The 21356-nt window shown below is 37.7% G+C and overlaps 2 protein-coding genes across 19 annotated transcripts in view; one reads left to right on the forward strand and one right to left on the reverse strand.

Annotated features, from left to right (window-relative positions):
- LOC139982901 (3',5'-cyclic-AMP phosphodiesterase 4C-like) overlaps window positions 1-14613 on the forward strand; it is a 282309-nt gene extending 267696 nt beyond the window's left edge. For all 13 annotated transcript variants that reach the window (XM_071996092.1, XM_071996081.1, XM_071996071.1 and 10 more), the window contains 5 exons: window positions 1274-1373; window positions 2637-2791; window positions 3838-3960; window positions 5101-5283; window positions 7159-14613. In XM_071996092.1, coding sequence (XP_071852193.1) covers window positions 1274-1373; window positions 2637-2791; window positions 3838-3960; window positions 5101-5283; window positions 7159-7683 — 1086 coding nt within the window. In that variant the 3' untranslated portion in view covers window positions 7684-14613. The remainder of the gene's footprint in view (window positions 1-1273; window positions 1374-2636; window positions 2792-3837; window positions 3961-5100; window positions 5284-7158) is intronic.
- A 1653-nt stretch (window positions 14614-16266) lies between these two features.
- Window positions 16267-21356, reverse strand: part of LOC139983254 (oxysterol-binding protein-related protein 9-like) — a 38767-nt gene continuing 33677 nt past the window's right edge. For all 6 annotated transcript variants that reach the window (XM_071996688.1, XM_071996695.1, XM_071996682.1 and 3 more), the window contains 2 exons: window positions 20571-20706; window positions 16267-19238 (listed from right to left, as the gene is read on the reverse strand). In XM_071996688.1, coding sequence (XP_071852789.1) covers window positions 18984-19238; window positions 20571-20706 — 391 coding nt within the window. In that variant the 3' untranslated portion in view covers window positions 16267-18983. The remainder of the gene's footprint in view (window positions 19239-20570; window positions 20707-21356) is intronic.

Below are 21356 nucleotides of genomic sequence, written 5' to 3' on the forward strand. Positions count from 1 at the left end.
CGTTGGTAAGTTTCCAAGCACTTAACTCTCCCAAATGTTCGACATCTAGCAATCATCTCGCAAACAGCGAAAATAAGGGATTATTTTTGTGCACCTCTGGTTTCTAAACATAGTCTCACTTGGGAGATAACTGTATTTTCTTTATCTTTTTTTTTTTTTCCTTCTCTTCGGTGCCCTAGTTTCGGACGAATTCCCCCCTGAATTCTGTCTCTAATCTTCCAACATTTTGGTTTTATACATTTGTAGGAAAATGAGAATTTCACTCTGTGAGGGTTGTTTCTTATGCTCGGCAGCAGTCTGGTTTTATAAAAGGGGGTTCAGTTCAAAGAAACGTCTGTAGTTGCATCATGCAAAAGTATCACTTCCCTGCTAAAGCCAAACCAGCTTGCTATTTGTTTCGAAGGATGACTTTTAGGCACAAAAATTAATTTTGATATTTTGAAGACTGCTGACTAGTCCAAGTTGTGATCTTGTACCACCTTTAATGTTTGAAGGGGAATAAATGACCCTGTAAACATTATGGCACATGAATGGAAATGGCTGGAATACTTAGTCTATAACTCTTAATCTAAATGAATACTAATGGCAAACTGACTGGGAAATTTTAGACAATGGAAAAGAACAAAGAAATTTATGGCTCGAAACAGTGACTGCCCCCCCTGACGGACTCAAATGGACTGCTGGCGCCCTTTTCAGCTTTTTACCACGTTTTACTTATTCGCGATTATTGACTTTATTATTGCGCTCTCATCTACTTATTGACATTTGTCACATTTTGTTGGTGTAATTTTCTGACAAAATGCTCTAACGGTGGTCTTGTGATGAGGCGCATGCACTTTCAACACCCATATAAACTTCAGAGTTGTCACAAATGGCGATGACACCTATTTATTCTTCGTTTATCTGCAAATTAGCAAGGCCCAGAAAGGGTCATTTTCCGGCGATCTAAGGAGTATCTTGACTCAAAAAATGTATGTACGCTCCGCGCCAACCTGTGGTGGGTGCTCCGCTTAGATAGTGTCGAAAGCGCCCCTACAGACCATTCTCGCCCCCTCTGACCAATACCCTAGCTTTGCCACTGGTTATAAGCCCAGACAATTTTTAAGTGTTATCTATAGTTTCAAGTAGATTCTAAAAACAGTAATAATGATCATTGCATACATTTTAAGAAATTTTTAAAACCACCATTTTTTGCTGTTCGCTTACAATGGCTGGTTTGGTAACAGTGAACGTTGATAGTATTATTTTTTGATTTTCTTTTAATATTTTTCAGAGCGTGTTCACAGATCTAGAGATTCTAGCGGCTTTGTTTGCTGCATGCATCCATGATGTCAGGCATCCCGGACTTAACAATCAGTTCCTTGTAAATACAAGTAAGTTTATCTTCGCCTAGCTTCTCTGTCCCAAACGTATCCTCTGAAAATGTCAAGCTCATAAACTTGGGGGAAGAGAAAGCTAAGAGAATACAATGACAATGTGTAAGGTGTAGAGTAACATAAGAGATTTGATATGGTGGTCTCCCACCATAAGGGGCGGGGGTGGGGGTAGGGTACTTCCCCTTTCCTACCATCTTTAATAACCATCACCCACACCCCACCAGACCCCAGAATCAATCCAGACTTCTGCACTCAAAAATGCAAGTGGTAAATGTAAGCTGTATATATTGTATGTACAGTGTCACAAGAAATGATTATTAATGAATGAGTCTGTATGAATGTGTAGTGATGAAATGAAACCAATGTTTTAGATTTACTGACCATGAGAAGTGTAAAATAACAACTTTGAAATAGAATGATTGGAATAGAGCAGGAAGCACCTCCAAGCTTCTCCACATCAGCTTACTGCTGAAAAACAAAACAAAAATGACAAATCATTTCTTTACGTTATAACTTATACCTTCCCATCTCATATGACATATTTGCTGTCCAATATCCCCCCTCCCCTCTTTTCCCCTCCCCTCTAAACGTTTTTTTTTAATATTGTACACTTTCCACACACACAAACACAAAAAAATTGACATTTAATATTAATACAATAAATTTATTCCAGCATAGTGCACACTGATATGATTTAATAGCCTATTCTGTTCCAGCCATCACAAACCAGGCAATTCTTAATTGAATACCTGTCAGTCAATAGGCTGTGAAATTTGTTATATTTCTTAATTTCTCCATTCAGGCACGTTCATCTCATTGTCACATTCTTTCAATTCTTCATTTTTTTTTCTTTTCACTGCATGTTTCTTTGTCATCCAAATTTCATTAAAGCCCATGAATTACACCACGATATATCTTGAATTATTAATTTTCATTTTAATATTAAATCGACGAGATGCATCACGTCCGTCGCCCACCTCCCATCGCAGGGAGTGTCGGTTTAGAGAAGACTGTCCCGGGATCACGGCTCGAATGTGCCAAAACGTGGCGTTCGTAATCTATCTCCGTCAGCCTCGACATGAATTCCCCACTGGGAGAGGGGTAGGGAAGTTCAGTTTTGAGCGGAATAGAACACAGATCATTTCATGGTAATCATAAGCGTGCGGCTTTTGCACTCTACTCGAGCACAAGGGCCGTCATTGAATATTTCTCGCTCGTCGAACGCTGAACGAGTCTCTCTCTCCCTCTCTCTCTCTCCAGATTCAGAGTTAGCAATAATGTATAACGACGAGTCAGTACTGGAGAACCATTCCTTAGCCGTCGCTTTCAAACTGTTACAGATGGATAACTGCAATATGCTGGAAGCGTTAAACAAGAAACAGTGGCAGCAGTTCAGGAAGATGGTGATTGATATGGTTAGTGAACAACAAAACAAACAAAAACCGAATGTGATTGTAAAACTGAGCAATGTACATTTCAGACGAAACAAACCAACACAGAATAATGTGTGAATGGTGTGCTGAAAGTTATTCTCATGTAGACTTTGAAATTAAGCTGATAACACTCCAGCCCAGCCCACCCCACCCCACCCAACCTCTCATCTCACCATTCCAATTTCAATTTCTTTATTCCAATATAAATTACAAAATTTATAAATAGGAAACATAATAATGATACATAAAAGACGTAAAATGTACAATCATGAAAGCATGAACAAATAAGAAATAAGATGGAGGATTAGAAGGTTTAAAGATTAAAAGGATTAAAACAGAGATTCTAATAACCCATTTTGAATATAAATGGATGCTCTGTAGATAAATGAGTTCTTAAAAAGCATAATTCTAAAAGTTGGCAACATAGTAGGATTTCATAGATTGTACTTGTTGGTTCTATTGCACAGAGAGATCAACTCGGAGTGAGCTAGCTAAAAAATGGGCAATGAAATGAAGCTAGCTAAAAATCTCCTTACAAAAAGACAAATGAATAAATATTGTAACATGAAAAAAATATGAAATTGTTTGGTTGATGTCATGTTTTGCACCCTTTTTACACACAGGCAATGACCCCCTCACCCCCCTCCAAGGGTGATTATAGGCCCCCTCCCAACCCTTTTACAATTGAAAGCTGACTTCATTTCATTGCCCATTTTTTAGTTAGCACAGTTAACTTTGAGAAGCATCCATAGCATAGAACATTATCTTTCAAATCTTGCAAGCAAAGAATTAAAAGAAGAAAAGCAAATTTTTATGAAATTATATTCATGAAAATTATAAATCCAGGCCAGATTATGTGGTTATGATCTGTATACCCACACCCCATTCCCCAACTTCCCATCGTTAGATACGATCCCCATTATCATCTAGGCCAGTTGTTACCTATCTTAGACTGTTGCCTCACCCCACCAGTTCCTTCTCAACATCAATTGTTTCCATATCCTCTTGACATTCTTCTTACCTCTCAGGTTCTAGCGACGGACATGGTGAAGCACATGAGCCTCCTGGCAGAACTGAAGACGATGGTAGAAACCAAAAAAGTGGCGGGATCTGGAGTCCTCTTACTGGACAATTACAGTGACAGGATACAGGTATAGTTATATACAAAACATCGAGACCAACACACTTATTAAATAGGAATCAGAAATTGTACAACCCAGAGGCCTGATCATGAGCGACGGTTAGGGTGCTTATACCAGCCACCTCCATAAATGTTATCTCCTACTTCCCAAAAGTGGGGAGGAATTTTGGATTGGGTCTTTTTTTGGATTGGGTTGTAGCCAGCACAGACCATAGTATACAATAGCCTTGATTAGAGCAGTCGATATCTGGAAGGTCATTTATGTGGTCACCAAATATGCTAGGAAGTCACGTAACAGCCTTTCCTGTTCGATACTTACACAAGTACAACATGGTACAACTATCTCCCCTAAGATGCTTTCCTCACCAAGATACTAGATGGCAAAATTTAATGATCTAAAACCCTCACGGAATAATTTCACGGCTCATAACCTCCAGGGGTAAGTTTTGCTATTTTCGACCAATACCTGATAACATTTGAGGTACTTGGGTTTTATCCCGAGCAGTGAAAATTTGGGGGCGAGACATCGACTGTGTTTTAACTTAGGAGTAAACCGTAGGAGTGGGAGTTATGCAATGTCACGGAAGTGTTGTTACAACTTTGTTCGAAAGTGTCCCATCCAATTTGTGTTATCACAGTCGATGTGTGAAAACTCCATTTAGTGTAGGTTGTGCCTATGGAAGGCACCATAAGTTATAACAAGACAACATATTAAGACCAGAAATCTTGAAAATTGTTGACGTTTGAATTATTATTATCATTATTTACCAGATTTATATAGCGCTCTTTTCGTGATTAAGCATGTTCAAGGGTGCTTTACAATGACAACAAAATGACAAAACCCTGAAAATATGAATATGAAAAATAAAATTGACGCAGCTTAAATATTAATATAAAAAAATATATATATAAACGATGGAATCATTTTAAAAACAATATAGATTTACAGTGAAATTCATAAAAAAAGTGAGTTTCAGTTATTTTTAGTAACAAAATGACAAAACCCCTTAAAATGTGAATACAAAAATAAAATGGACGCAGCTTGAATATTAATAAAAAAATATATATATATATATTGTTTCGCATCAGTGTTTTTTGATATCATGTTTTGTCGATACTACTAAATGCCTCTATGGTTATCATTTCACAGGTCTTAAAGAACCTACTGCATTGCGCAGACTTAGCCAACCCGGCCAAACCACCGGACTTCTGTCAACAGTGGACGCAGAGGGTCATGGGAGAGTTTTTCACGCAGGGCGATCTGGAGAAGGAGAAGAAGATGGAAGTCAGTCCCATGATGGACCGAAACACGGTCGTCGTGGAAAAATCTCAGGTATGGAGAACTCTGTTGCTACGGAATAGACGTGCTGCACTTGCGAGCAAACACATTCATTTCGTTGGTACTATTTGTTCTTATGTGGATGAATATTTCCTTGTGTAGTGTACAATTTTCATAATAAATTGTTGCCATATTTTTTGAAAGGATATTAAATGTCTGATTTAAGGAGAGTGAGCTCATTGCTGGAAATAAGAATAAGAATGAGTTCTGTTTTGAGGGATTTGAAACTAGTACTCAGAGCAATCTTTTTAAACATCCATTCTGATGTCTCAAATTAACATTCTGGTGATTCAGTATGTTTTAGTGTATAAACTGTAACAGCATAGACGTGCAGTTTATAGCATCGCTCTAGTGAGTGCATCTTTGAACATTTCATTCGAGGCCTACAAGGCTTGCCGAGTCTGAGAACTAACAAGGTATAAAACCACATTACAAATTACCACATCAAAATCAGGCATTTCAAAAAGCGATTATTTTCCGAAAGAAAAATTCAGTTTTTTCGTGGAAATGGATTGTCACGAAAAACGTACCTCAAGCATTTTTCATGTTAGAGTAGCAATTTTTTACATGAATAAAGGAGTCACTTTCCAGACCACAGACATTTCCAAACAGTCCTCTTGTATAGCATACGTAGTCAGTTAAGAACACCACTATATTTCATGGGACTTACGGCGTTTCCATCGATTCACCGTATTGGTGCAACGAGGCCCCTCCAAATAAAGTTCTCTTTGTGACGTTAGAGCAGTGATCATCGTTTTCAGACAAGACATTCTGTGGTTTTAATTGAATCCTTCCCCCCTGCAACGATTTATCAAACCAACAAAATGAAAAGGTGAGGTGTCACCTTTGGCTTGTAGTCCTGATATGATGGCTGAACGATATACAATATTTTTTAAAAATGACTTTTGTCGACATAGATTTTAAATCCAATACCACGATGTTGTTATCACGATATATATGCCCAGGCTATATGCCCAGGCGTGGGAAACAGTTTATTCAAAACTTGCGTGAGAGATAGATTGATCCTTTTATGTAAACATGTCAATAAGGAATAAATATTCCCAAAGGGTGACATTGATGGTTCTCAAGGTGCTTGACAGAGTTTTTTTTTTCTTTCTTTTTATCTCACGTGGAATCAATACAAAACTCATAAGGAATCTTGTTCTTTGGTTACTTTTGATATCAAGAAGCTGCAAGGACCATTGCCGAACAATTTAAGTTACTACTATAAATGTGATGTAGCGTGACATTCCTGATAACTGGAATGGCTTCCATCTAAAACAAAACAGAAAGTGGGAAGTCCTATTTGTATGGTAAATCTTAGCAAGCACAAGGCCCATATAGGCATGAAGAAAACATGAAAATCTCATTTGAGTAAAACACTCCTACTAATGCTTTTAAACTTGGACGGGAAACGTTAACATTCAGTGACCGGTCCGTGGCACTAATAGGACCCAGCTTCTTTTTTTCTTTGTGTCCTGTTGGTGTAAAAATGAGCATTAAATCTGTCTTCTACATGATGACGAATGTTACTAGTGGACTGGAATGGGAATAAAAAGTCAATTGAAACTTTTTAGTTTGTCCAAACCGGGTAAGTTCCCAGCCATCCAAGGAAATGAGTATAAATATGCTTTTGCTGCTTTTCATTTGGGGAGGAGGGGAGGAGGAGGGTGCTCAGAGGGGTAAATGGGATGTTATGCATATGGTGCCAACACAAAAGGTGACAATAGATCATGTTGGAGTCTGTATAAAATCATGGTCCTCTCTATCTTATGTTTTCCCTTTAGATCTGTTGTCTATACACACAACTGTTATTTTTTTAAATTTATTATTATTACAATTTTTTTTATTTTTGTTTCGTTTTCCAAGGTTGGCTTCATTGACTACATCATTCACCCTCTCTGGGAGACCTGGGCGGACCTGGTGTACCCCGACGCGCAAGACATCCTGATGTACCTGGAACAGAACCGTGAATACTATCAGGGTCAGATCAGGGACAGTCCGCCTCCGGAAACAGCCGGAGAAACCGCCAATGGGAACGACAAGGACAAGGAACTTCACATAGACCTGACGTTGGAAGACCTCGAGGAGAACCGAGATAAGCGGTGCTCGTCGCTGGAGAGCAAGACGGATCTCGTAGCGGACGGCGGCTTGAGTTCGCACGGGTCGAGCATGAGCTCCCTGTCGGGACAGAGCGTAATAGCCAATCAGAGTCCCACGCCGAATGCCAACAGCAGTTTAGAAAACTTACAGGCAGTGGTGAACTCGCCGGAGCGTCATGGGGAGACAAGATTGATGGCGAAGCCAAACCAAATCTTGGACGGCCAGATGAATACCGAAAAATATGAGTATTCGTTCCTGTCGGACAAAACAGCAAGAGAAACGGACCTCTAACCAAAGCCGTCGTTAATTTCATGGGCTCTAGTTGGCAGTCTGCAGGGATTGAAGGGAGATTTAAAAGTGATGGAATAAAGAACTGGTCAGGTACTTTGCAAATGAGAAATATGGAATTTGAAAGAAAAGTTGCCAAATTGTCCTGCATTTTCAGGAGTTGATGGATTGAACCGAATGGAAGAAAGTCGGTCATGGTGATCAGAAGAACTCACGATAATTATATCACGTGGATGACAGTACTTAAGGTGGAAGAAAACTAAATTCTCCTGTTTCTGGGAAGGGGGGATATTTTGTGACAACTACGCTCAAATGTAACAGAAGAACTTTGTCTCCTAACAAATTGGTATTTTATTTAGAAGGAATAATGTCCATTATTTAATGCTTCTTAATTCAAAGAGTCTACTGTATTATGATTGAACACCTACAAAGTTTGTCTTGGTTTAGTCATCATGAACACATCCATTTTATTTTCCTTCTAACTTTTAGCTTTCTAACAGGTGCAATTTTTTTTAGACTTCAATATTTTTATGGATTCTCTGTTTTATTCTAGAGTTGAAATTGTGTCTTTCTGAGGTAGGAGTTAGGGAACTCCTGAGATCTGTTTTCTTTTTTTGTTGTTGTGTGTGTTTGTGTTTGGTTCTTCTCTAAGAATGACAGTAACATTCATGACACATCCCCACATAGGTATTATTTTGGTGGAGTGAAATTGAGACTAACCCACCACCCAACAAGAAAAGTGTATGCGCTATTTACATGACATATAAGAGAGTGTTGTATGACCATATATATATATGTGAAAATTGTCAGATTCAAAGCTCCAGGGGTGCACTCTGTACAATCATAACACTTGGGTAATACGCCCTCAATGTCAGTTATACAAGCCAATTTATACGCATTCACACACCAGTAGAATCACTGTGGTCGAGGGGTACGGACTTTGGTCTGTGACACAAGATCCGGGGGTTCGATTCCTACCTTGGTCTGATGAGCCCCAAAAGGACGAAACCGGTTGTGAAGTGGAATTTTTCTGGTGTGTTGTTCTTTATTTATTTACTATGTATATATATATATATATACATTTATATATATATATATATATATATATAATTGAAATCATGATGAGTTGGCAAATCCAGAACAGTGAAAAAACTTCCAGCCTCCACCGGGATTCGAACCTGGGCCTCCCGCTTTGTACGCGGACACCCTAACCACTAGGCTATGGATGCTGTATTTGTGTGACACCTCTCAATTTTGGTGGCAATGGTGGGTGTTTATTTGGTACGTACAGATGTTGAATTTGATAAGTTAATGTTGGTGGGCGTTTCTTCTGGATACATCTTTATGGTACTTAACAGATAGTGGATTTGATATGTTACAAACATTTGTCAGTCACCTCTCTATGTTGATGGCAGTGGTGGGTGTTTATCTGGTCAATTTTAATGTTAACTAACCGATAGTGAATTTGGTAAGTTACGTCTTGGGACACTTCTCTCAATTTCGGTGGGTGTTAACCTTATTTGAAACCGGAATTGTACCAATTGTCTTCAGGAGCTTTAGAGACCTTTATTTCATTTTCCACGACATTGTGAGATATGGTATGTTGTATTGGCTGAGAAGTGAAAGCTTTCTTCAACATGTGTGTGTGTGTGTGTTATGCCTGCCATTCGTAAATTAATGCATTATTTTCTTAAAAACTGATAAAGATAGGCTGGCTAAACTATCACAAAGATTTTCCTATGATGCTGTTTCTCACATATATGTGTTCTACTCTGCTAGATACACAAACAGTGAAAGTTTCTTTGCGGACAAACGTAGCCTTCTGACCAGAGGTAGAAGTTAAGGAAGAAACTTACTTCAAATGCAACAGAAATGACAAAATGAATTCCAATTATAAATTTAAATTTTTAACTTTTAAAGAGTGAAGGCTGCTCAATCTCCTCCTCCTCCTCTATCCAGTAACATTGACTTCAGACTTCAGTTGTACAAATTAGCTGCTAGGACTAAATGGTTAACTCCGGGAGTGAAACGAGGGATAGAGGGAGATATGATGAAATGAAAAGGTTACAGAAACTTGACGATCATTATGTACTCCTTTCTGGCCGTTTTCCTTCTTGACAGAGGAAGTCCTTGGATGGTAAAACTTTTCTTGTATCTTTCTTTGTATTCAAATCTGTGTTTTGATAGGTAAACTTATCTCCCCCCCCCCCTCCCCCACCACCATGTTAGAGCAGCATGAGAATAAATATAAGTGGAGTTGATGCTATTGCATCAGGGGAGCATTTTATGCTCCGAGAAAATCTGTAACCTTTTAAAAGAAAAAGGTGGCAACACTTTTTTAACTTAGTCCTTAAAACCGCTCAAATGATGTAAGTAAACTGAAAACCTAGTCTAATCTATGTGTTAAACATCTAGGCATAACAATGATGTCAGTTAACTGAAAAGAGGTGCTTCAATAGAAAAATGCAATAGTTACCCAAAGTGTATGATGAGTAAATTTTGATTGGAGTTGTAATCATGTTTAGCTATTAAGTGAAAATGTAACAAGCTTCTTGTGAAATATGTGCACGGCCAGAGGAGGTATTGAATATTTTCTCTCCATTTCAAATCTTAATATCGTTGGTTAAAAGGACTCTCAACAGGTTAAAAGTGTGATTTGATACTCAAACAAATATGGGGAGAAGGAGGGGATAGTAAACCATTGTTAAATAAGCTAAGAAATAAATTGCAGTCATTTTCAGAAAGAAATCAAATAAATTGAAGTAATATCTGCAATTCTTCAGAATTTAAAATTTCTGTGAATTGAAAGATAATATCGGCAGTTGTCAAATATTTACAGTTTTCATATGGTCAATATTATCTTGTCTATCATAATAGCTCAAATTAATTTATATCTTGATTGTGTCGCCAAAATTGTTTGATTCACCAGATTTTGAATGAAAAACAACAATGTAGCAAAGTCTATCAGGATATAAACAGTTCTTCCATCTCTTTGACTTTTTATGTTAGCCTTTGTGTAAACGGAGACATTAATATGCAATTACTGTTTTCACATGGCATAGGAAAAGTATTGTTAAAGTTTGAATGCTATGTTACTGTGCAATGCCCCCTCCCCACACCCATCCCCCCAAGTCTACCTCATTATGTACCCACTACATGTCGGCATGGAAGATTCATGAATGTTGTTAATGCACCCTCCTGGAGTCATCATGTTGCTACTGGAGAACAATCTACACTTTGGAGTGACCATTGCCTGATGTTTGAGTTATAATGTTGCTCTTACCTTCCATCTTGGCAAGATGTCATTGCCTTGACAAATTGGAATGACCGTGTTGTTTATGAAGTTACTCTTGGAGTCATTACATAGTTACTGCCTCCCTCTAACAGGGATTCACACTGCCTGCTCTTTGAGTAACAAGGTGGATGTTTACTCCATCTTAGAGTGATGTCACATCTTTGCTATTATATTACATTATGTTGCTCCTAAATTACACGTGGGGTCATCATGTTGTTCCTTGTGTCATCATGTTGATCCTTGTGTCATCATGTTGTTACTGCATTCTAGCAGAGAGTAACACTGCCTGATCTTAAAGGTCATAACATTGCTACTACTGTACCTCCATATTGGACTGATGTCACTCCCTTTCTTCTTGGAGCTGATTATGTTACTAATTAATCTCAGAGTCATCATGTTGATATAATGTTATGCATGGGGTTCTTGTCAATGCTGCCCTTCTTGGGTCATTGTCTTGTTACTGCCCCCCACCTTAAAGAGTAATCAAGTTATAACTGCCATCGTCTGTGAGCATACAACTGATGTTGTCTTTACTACCTCCCATGTCAAACAGTCATGTTCTTATAACTCCCTTTCAGTAGCGACACTCTCATATCTCTTAACGATATTTAATATTTTACATCTCTTATTTCTGTTATCTTAATTCTCGCAAAAGATAAATTTGCGTCAGTAAGGTTGTTTCTTCTTCTTCTCCTTCTTTTTCTTAAATTCTTTGGACTGTTTGAAAACCTTGATACTCTTTTCTCTTTTTCTCTTATGTCATAACTTTTATCCAAACCTATTCCTACTTGAGAAGTACTCTAGAGCCATTTATGCATTTAGTCATTTATGCATGATGTGTGTATCCACAGCTTGGACTGCTTCTTCCTCTTTCATGGTTTTAAGATGATGTGCATCAGATTATAATATCCATAAAGCAACTTTTTCTTTCTTTTATATCGCTTCCTTTGTGAACGGTTAATACTAGCGAAGGAGCTAAATTTAATAGTTGATGGCCAATAGAAAATGTGTGGACAACTACTAAGAGGCTGAATCGACATAAAGTTTTCACAACAATGTTCAAAAGAACTCGTCAGGAATTCTATAAAAAAAAAATGAATGCAAATACTCAGTCTGTCTTTTTTTCTCTCCAAATTATGCATTTAATGCAATATTGAATCGAAAAAAAATGCACCAACTTTTGGCATTTCTACTTTCCTCTCGTTTTTTGGGCAAGGAGGGGCTGGGTGGAGAGGAGTGTGTCGGGTGAAGGGGAGGGGGCTGGGTGAAGAGGAGGGGGCCTTGATGAAGTAAAGGTGGGAGACTACACTAGCTAACAATACCAAGAACGGTGGATTGGTAGTAATGGCATATACCACATAAAATGTACTCCGTGCATGAAAGAATTCAACGCAAATGGAAGATTTTTTCGATATCAATACCAATCAGAAAAGTTTCCAAATTGAAAACAACTACAATTTTGAGTAACTTAATATATGGTGTACTATTAAAATAAATATCCAGTGATTAATCTCTGATAAATATGTTTGGACAACGGTGTAGGACTAATTTCAAAGTAAGGTTGAATTTTGTGTTTGCGTGACTCTCAGTAAATTATTTTGACAGTCTGTTCCGAGTATTGTCCTGGGAATTGAACTTTATTTTCAGTTTTATTCCACCAACAGCACTTTTACAAATATAGTAATATATTTCACAAAATTTTTAAAAGTGGTATTATTTGTAGAAAAAAAAATAATGGAATATCCACCTATCTTCCATACTTTGCAAAATCTGAAATAGAGTGCAGTAAAAAATCTAGCCTTTTCTTCCTTTTTTTAATAAATGTTTCAACCAAAGTTCCATCAATAGGTAGAGATGCAAATTACAATTTTCTAGAACTGACTTTTAATTTTGACTAAGTTTTCTGCTTTTTTTTTGGCTTATTCATTTCCTATTGATATTGTTCATTAATAGAATTGTTAGCTCATGCAATTTTAAGAAAAGCAAATAACAAGTATTCTGTTGGAAGTGAGGTTGTGCAGTTCTCTCCTTTTTTTCCTCTCCTTTTTTCCTTTTCTGCTGAACTAAAGAGTAGAAAATCATTATCATTATTATTATCATTATTTGTACTATAATACTGTCACTTTAGACAATTTATTAATATTATTGAATGGAATTATGGGAGTACTTTATATATATATATGTTGTGATATATTGAGATGTGTGACCTTGTAAATATCAGTTTAATATAATAAAAAAAAATGATTATGTATGAATTTGTCATGACTGCAGAGATATGACCTTTAATCTGAAATCTTTTTCTTGAGTTTCAAAATGGTAATTTTTTGTGTATGTTTTTTTTTTTTTTTTTTTTTGGTCAAACAGTTTCTCTTGATAGCTTTCATATTTTGGAAATATATAAATAGCCACATGGATTCATTAATAACACACCATGAATTATGACTTGTATCAGGGTAGGGTTATAGTTTTGTTAAGTCTCCCTCCATTTAAACATCTAATACTAATAAAATAACTTGAAAAGTAACTAAAATACTCAAACTTTATGGCCATGAAAATATCAGCAGGAAAGGGACTGGAGCTCTGATTACACTTGTCATGTGAATGCTGACCAGACCCTGTGATTTGCCGTGTGAATGCTGATCAGACCCTGTGATTGGTTGTGTGAACACTGACCAGACCCTGGGATATTTGCCATGTGAACACTGATCAGACCCTGTGATTCGCCATGTGAATGCTGGTTAGTGCTCTGTAAGTCTCGTAAAATTGTTTACCAAATGCAAACAGCTGCTTATAGAAAAATTCCAGACATTTTACATATTTTTTTAATTGAAAATATTGAAAGCAATTTTATCAAAATTTGTCCTGTTTGTTAGGGTTATATCATGAGATATCAACATAAAAAACTGCCTTTTAAATAAGTAATCCTCTCAGTCTCAAGCCTAGATAGGATCAGGAATATAATGGAGGCGGACTAATGAACTGCACTGCAGACGCACACACAGGCAGACAGACAAACAAGCACATAACGAAACCAGTAAAGGAACAAATTAATAAACATAAACAAATTTAAATAATAAAGATACAATATGTGATTTCTGTTCTTTCACATATATTTTCATTCATCCATAGTCACTGTTTGCTTCCAACAGAGGCTTCACAGTTCTATTTAAACCAGACCTCTCTTTATTAAGAACCGTGTGCCCGATTAGAAAGGAAATATAAGTTGCCCTTTTCCAGTGCAAACTTTAATATAATATCATGATTTTTGGGGCATTATTAAAATGCTCTCATTTACCTCAAATTAAGAGAGCCAGCAGATAATCACTGTCACAGACTGATTGCCTTGCTACTTGTTATTAAATTCACTGTCTGCAAAAAGACCTCAATTCTTTCACTACTCCATTTAAACTGTTTCCTCCGACTGAAGGTTCATTGCTAGTCCAAGCACAAGCAATGTAGGTCTTCCAAGAAGAAAAGGTTATGTGATGGACCCATGAATAGAATCATATCATCATACATTTAAAAGCTGCAGATGTTTGTTGCATTAGCCCCATTACTATCATTAGCCCCATTACTATCATTAGCCCCATTACTATCATTAGCCCCATTACTATCATTAGCCCCATTACTATCATTAGCCCCATTACTATCATTAGTAATAACGTATTCCTTCTCATATTAGTAAGAGAACATTAATTTTGATAATTTTTCAAATCAGCGATTGTTTGGGCTTGCATCTGAGTGCAAAGCTGTTGAGATATAACATCCTGAGAAAAACATTGGCAAAACCCAATGATAAAAATATTACTCTCTACTGATAGGCAATCTATGGGTAACAAAGCACAAGTTCAAAGTGTGTCTTACTTAGATGGAATGTAAGCATATTTTGGATATTTCTACATTTTCTGATAAGTTCAGGTAAAACTGTAGCCAACAATTCATCATATTGCAAAAAGGTGCTTTTATAGGATATTATAAACTGCTGAGTCATTAAAGGCCTTACCTGTCACAAACAAGAACAAACAAAAATAACATCTATCACAAATGAACTGGAATATCATTGCCTCACCAAACCCTGCTCCAGACCAGTTTTGAGCTGGTAAAGCTATTAGGATAATTTACCCCTTGCTGCCCCCCAACCCCACCCACCCCCCCCTCGACTCACACCTTCCAATCTCCATCTCATCAAAGAGACACTACTCATCCGTTGTCATAACAGCTACTAAGGAGGAAGAGGATTGTGATTAAGAGTGGGCCAAATTAGCATAGAATTTAAACAGCGATAGAAATGAGATGTCTAGACCCCGCCCACAATCCAAATCATGAGAAACTAATCCGTTTACAATTTCACCTCTCACCCAAACCAGTTTCCTAATACCAAACGTATAAAATAGAACAATTTTCACCTGCTGCATGTACAAACCAAATTAGCAATCATTATGAGATTCCCACTGCCTTACCTAAAATATAGCGAGACAAAATTCAAAAAAATCATAGACCAGGAATTTCTATCCCAAATTATTCATTTGTCTCCAATATGCATATCTTTACAGCTTTTAAGCAAGGCTAAAAACTATCAAAAAAATCCACAAAATTATAATTATTTCAGCTAGCTAGCAACTACAGACCTAATGCCAGAGTTATGGTGCAAATGGACCATAAAATTGACGATTTGATGTAGCGTCGTACACTTTCACAGAAAATGTCCAATGACCTAATCATTAATACATGGAACTCTCATATTAATGGTGTCAATAGTTAATAGTCATATAGAGTCTAGAGATGCAAATTACATTTATTTCCAAAGCAAATTTCGGCTGTAATGTCAAGTGAAATGTCTTTACCATAATTTAAAATGTTGATTGATTGGCTCAAGGCAGTGCTTATGCTGTTACAGAATAACTCTTAAACACCTACAAACTGCTCCATGTGATATTAACATGCCAAAGATCCTTGACAAGGATGTTTATAAACTAACTGCGCATTGATCATCTACCCTATCTTGGTGCCCCTCTCTCCACCAGGTAAAGGATCATTATCTTGCACATACAATGTCTTGGAACAATGCCCAGGTGATCCCCTTACCCCAACCTTTCATGCCCCCACCCACAACACCCCAACCCCCCCCCCCCATCCAAAAGCAGACCACAAACACAAGTTTTTCTACTGAATTCATTTCTTCACTTATACATTAAAATATTAGCTGGGCCAAAAATTCAAAAAAGGAAATTTGTAAACAGAGAGAGTTTTGGAGAATTCACAGACAGATTTCGGAAATTTGCATCAGTGAAAAGGTAACTCAGTTAAAACGGTTACATTTTTCGGAAATTTAATATACCATAGTGAGAGTTTGGGGATTCGAACAGATCAACACCGGGTCGGATTGGATTCTTCACATAGAAATATACCGTCACTTCACCAATGTTCCATGTTTCTTCCACAAAATTTTTTTTTTTGGGGAACCAAATCTGAACAGAGCTCACAACTAGCAGACTGACAGTATGAGTACAACAGCATGAGTACAAGGGCCTAAGCATGGGTATGAGTACAAGGGCCTAAGCATGGGTATGAGTACAAGGGCCTAAGCATGGGTATGAGTACAAGGGCCTAAGCATGGGTATGAGTACAAGGGCCTAAGCATGGGTGTGAGTACAAGGGCCTAAGCATGGGTGTGAGTACAAGGGCCTAAGCATGGGTATGAGTACAAGGGCCTAAGCATGGGTATGAGTACAAGGGCCTAAGCATGGGTATGAGTACAAGGGCCTAAGCATGGGTATGAGTACAAGGGCCTAAGCATGGGTATGAGTACAAGGGCCTAAGCATGGGTATGAGTACAAGGGCCTAAGCATGGGTATGAGTACAAGGGCCTAAGCATGGGTGTGAGTACAAGGGCCTAAGCATGGGCATGAGTACAAGGGCCTAAGCATGGGCATGAGTACAAGGGCCTAAGCATGGGTATGAGTACAAGGGCCTAAGCATGGGTATGAGTACAAGGGCCTAAGCATGGGTATGAGTACAAGGGCCTAAGCATGGGTATGAGTACAAGGGCCTAAGCATGGGTATGAGTACAATTACAAGGGCCTTACCATGGGTATGTGTACTCCATCTTGTACAAAGTATTCTACACCAAAATTCCATACTAAGGGTTTGATTACGTATCCACGAGGGAGAGTCCTAACACAGACGCTTACACTAATCTAGGAGTTATGGGTAGATATTCAATAATTCAAGTCTGGCCTCCACCCAATTGAATTGCACAATATCATATTACATTCTTAACATCATGACAATACTCTCGTTATTGTCACACTGGCTACTGTTTCACTTATGATGAATTTACCAACTTTCGTTCTTTTTTTTTTCTGTACAAGAAGACTATATAAACATAATATGTCAAATAATATGACTAACAAAAATGAAGGCATATAATGGCTTTTTTTTTTTAAAGGAAAAATTTGGATAAAACTTGATGAGTTTAATGATCAAGATAAAGAAGATTAAACGTAATGAAAGCTACTTTTTCGACTGCCGTCAAAATTTTGTGGGGCATGTGACGACAAAATGCATCTTTAGGGAGGTACGTAGTGGCTTTACATAATTTACACTAGCAGAGAGATAGCTAGGGATGGAACAATATTCCAATGCTATTTATTTCCAGGGTTAGACTTTTTGAAGTCAATAATCATCGGTATTGCCAATAAATCCCACAATTGGTCTGTTCTATAATTTCTAAGAAAAACATGCTTCACCCTTTTTTTTGCTAGTCTGGAAAAATCTCTTTGAGAAATTTTTATTTTTTATTTTATAATAAGAAGTTTTTAACTTTGACCCCACAGGTGAAGGTTTTGTTTAGTTTAATTTTGTTGGTTTGTTATTGATTTTGTATTTCTGTTTTTTCTTAAGGGGGTGGGGGAGGGAGGGGGAGGGCAATCTTAATGATCTCAAACTTTAAAGAAGCTTGGAATCAATCATTCTTAAAATTATCAAATTGATGAAATCATGAGTCGATTTCTAAGTTAGGACACAAGCAGACCTTCTAAAAGCAACTTAATTCTCACACAAAGATTGGACCTGGTGTGTATGATAGCATTAAGGGATATCACAGTCTATTCATACATCAAAGCATAGTCCTCATAGTTACCCTAACTCTTTCCAAACAGGGTTATTGACATGAGGGGGGGGGGGGGGGGGGTGAGCCTCTACCTTCCTTCTCTGGCCCCTATTCCAAACATGCCCTTGTGTCTTCATCAAGTATTAAACTATTTAATGAGTTGTCTATTTTTGTTTCTCTCGGGCATCTACCCAGATTTGTTTAAATTCAGAAGCCGTTCTGGTTCCCAGAGTATACAGCCATTCTCACTCACCTAGCTACACACAATCATTGCACTCTATCTACCCCGTGCTTACAGTCATGGCAGTAAAAATTGTAGGAAGGTTTGTTTCTCGTGAAAATCGGTCGGACAGTTTTGTTGGAATGACTACAAACTTTGAGCCAGACCTGCTCAGCTGACCGGGACATCTTCAATACCATCCAATTTAACATTACATATGTACCAACAATGCCACTAATAAACCAAACTAGGCAGTACAAATACCATTATAAATGCTTAAATCAGCCAGATAACATCAGAACAAAGGACAGACCAACCTACCTATCTTCTTTCATCATGATTAAATGGAACTCCATTTGTTTTGCATATTTCTTTTAATGCATATGTATCAATAAATACTCCAATTTAACAGACTAAGAGGACTTACCCCCCAACCAGCTTAAACTGGTCAATAAAGTAACAAATAGAAACTTTACCTCTTCCGACCGTTATAAATTACATTTTATAATACTAATAAAACGGCTCTCTGACAGAAATATTCGAACTGTCACTATTATAATTTGCAGCCATGACGGAATAAACGATAGTACAACATACAAATATCGTCGACGATGACCTCTGGCAGATTGTCATCTCGTGATTTAGTCTAACTTCCAATGTTTTTTTTCGGCAAGATTTCAGTCCATCAAATTCACTGTAGAAGCAGTCTGTACGTCCGTCTTCGACAGAGAGCCGTCAAAATGGTTCTCGATGGGAGGGAGCCTCTCGGGACTGGACGTCGCAGACGCTGTCGAACTGCTGTTCGATTGATTGGTGTTGAGGGGGGTATTCTCGTTGTCTGTCTGTTGGGCTAAAGATAACTTTGTCTGTTCCTCTAACCGTTTCTGAAGTGGATTCTGGTAGACCCAACATTCACCATCCTCCTGGAAGAACTGGGGGGAAAAAAATTGGGGAGAAATGGGATTGTTTAGTGACAATTCTGGAATTAACACCTATATCAAACTATAACAATACTGCGGATAGCATACTAGTTATAGGTGGGTACCATACAAGGGGTCACAGTAAATTACATCACCACAGACCACCGTTTATCCGATATAGTTCGATTGATATAGATTCAATCTTTTCACTCTCAGGATTTGACAGTTTTCTTTAATTCTGGGTAAACTGGGCATGTCAACAGGGTTGGATCCAGGTCTTGCAGAAAAGGAGAGGGGTGGCCCTGGGGCACCACCCCATCCCCCCCCCCACTGGATCTGTGCCTGGTCACTGAGTCCTGGAAGGTTCATCATTTCTGTTTAGTCAGTCACAGAATGATGTTGCTTTATGAAAGCCTGAACCAGGCTTTGTGTTTAAGGCAAGGCCAAATTCAACAGACTCTTCGAGTAAAGCACAACAAACTAACTCTCGGGACCCTCATAGAATTCTCAATAGGTGTGCTTACGTAAGAATTTTAAGTCTCTTATTCATTTACTTAAGGAATTCCAACCTAACCAGATGTTCATGTGACCAGGCTAAAAGCTAAAAAGTATTTAAATTTTGAGAGGAAGACAGAAATTTGCACAAAAAAAAGTGCAAAATTCAGGCAGGTTTCAGTAGAGATATGAGAGTATGTATCTACACTGTCAAAAATTGTGGGCCAGTTAAAAATCTGCAAAAGTAATTGGATTTTTTTCTCATTTTTCTCACAAAAGGAGATCTCTACAGTTAAATCGATGTGCATTTGATGTTACTAAGAACATTTACATCTCAACAAGTAATGCAAACATGACCTCATTATCTCATCAGAGATTGGGCAGGAATAACCTGACTATAGGTTTAAGGTTTATAGCCCTTACCTTAGTTTGATACTTAGCACCAGATTGAGCATGCATGACCTGGCTATAGTTTTAAGGTTTATAGCCCTTACCTTAGTTTGATACTTAGCACCAGATTGGGAATGAATAACCTGACTATAGTTTTAAGGTTTATAGCCTGTACCTTAGTTTGATACTTAGCACCAGATTGAGCATGCATGACCTGACTATAGTTTTAAGGTTTATAGCCTGTACCTTAGTTTGATACTTAGCACCAGATTGAGCATGCATGACCTGACTATAGTTTTACGGTTTATAGCCCTTACCTTAGTTTGATACTTAGCACCAGATTGGGCAGGTATAACCTGACTATAGTTTTAAGGTTTATAGCCCTTACCTTAGTTTGATACTTAGCACCAGATTGAGCATGCATGACCTGACTATAGTTTTAAGGTTTATAGCCCTTACCTTAGTTTGATACTTAGCACCAGATTCTTTTCTTTCTTTGGCCTCTCTTCGTTGCCTCTCCTCCAGGAAGCGCTTACATTCTGTTGCCTTCTCTATGTTCTTGGCCTTTAAGTTCACTGTCACTCCGTTCCATAATCTAAACGTTGGACGAGGAAGGAAATTTAAAGATGTGTACTACTATGTGAAGTCTGAACCCATCGTTTTTCTTTTGGGTCTGCTTCAAAAGTATGGAAAGGACTGTCAGAACATGCAAAGAACAGTCAAAATGAAGCATTCAAGAATCTCCTGAACGCCCAGTTCTTGTTTCAGGAGGCCATAAGCAACAGTGGTTTGTACTTCAGACCCTAAGAGCAATTTGTATGATTGCAAATGTCATTGCTCCATCGATCGATCGACTGATAGATTGATCGATCGATTGATTAATTCAAACTGGGCACGGAACTCTAGGATAGAAATAGTTTTAATAACCGAGTCAGAGATCTTCTTTAAATTAGTAAGGCATACATTGGAATATTTTTTCATTGCTGTTTCAAACTTTGTTTATAATCGCCTGTTATGATTAGCCCAAGATGAAGTATTTATTGAATTACTTTCAAGTCCAGTAACTCATTTTGGATTGTCTCTTGACAAAGAAGCTGTATTAACTTTACCCTCAATTAGAGCTACTGATAGTTACCAATTCAAGTCATTCTTAATATTTGTGTGAGCAGCTTGTCCTAATACTCAATAAAGCATGATTGTTTTTACAGATTTATCCATCTGTGGCAATATCTTCCAAACTAATCT

This window comes from Apostichopus japonicus, chromosome 2 (genome assembly GCF_037975245.1).
Source record: "Apostichopus japonicus isolate 1M-3 chromosome 2, ASM3797524v1, whole genome shotgun sequence".
Taxonomy (NCBI): domain Eukaryota; kingdom Metazoa; phylum Echinodermata; class Holothuroidea; order Aspidochirotida; family Stichopodidae; genus Apostichopus; species Apostichopus japonicus.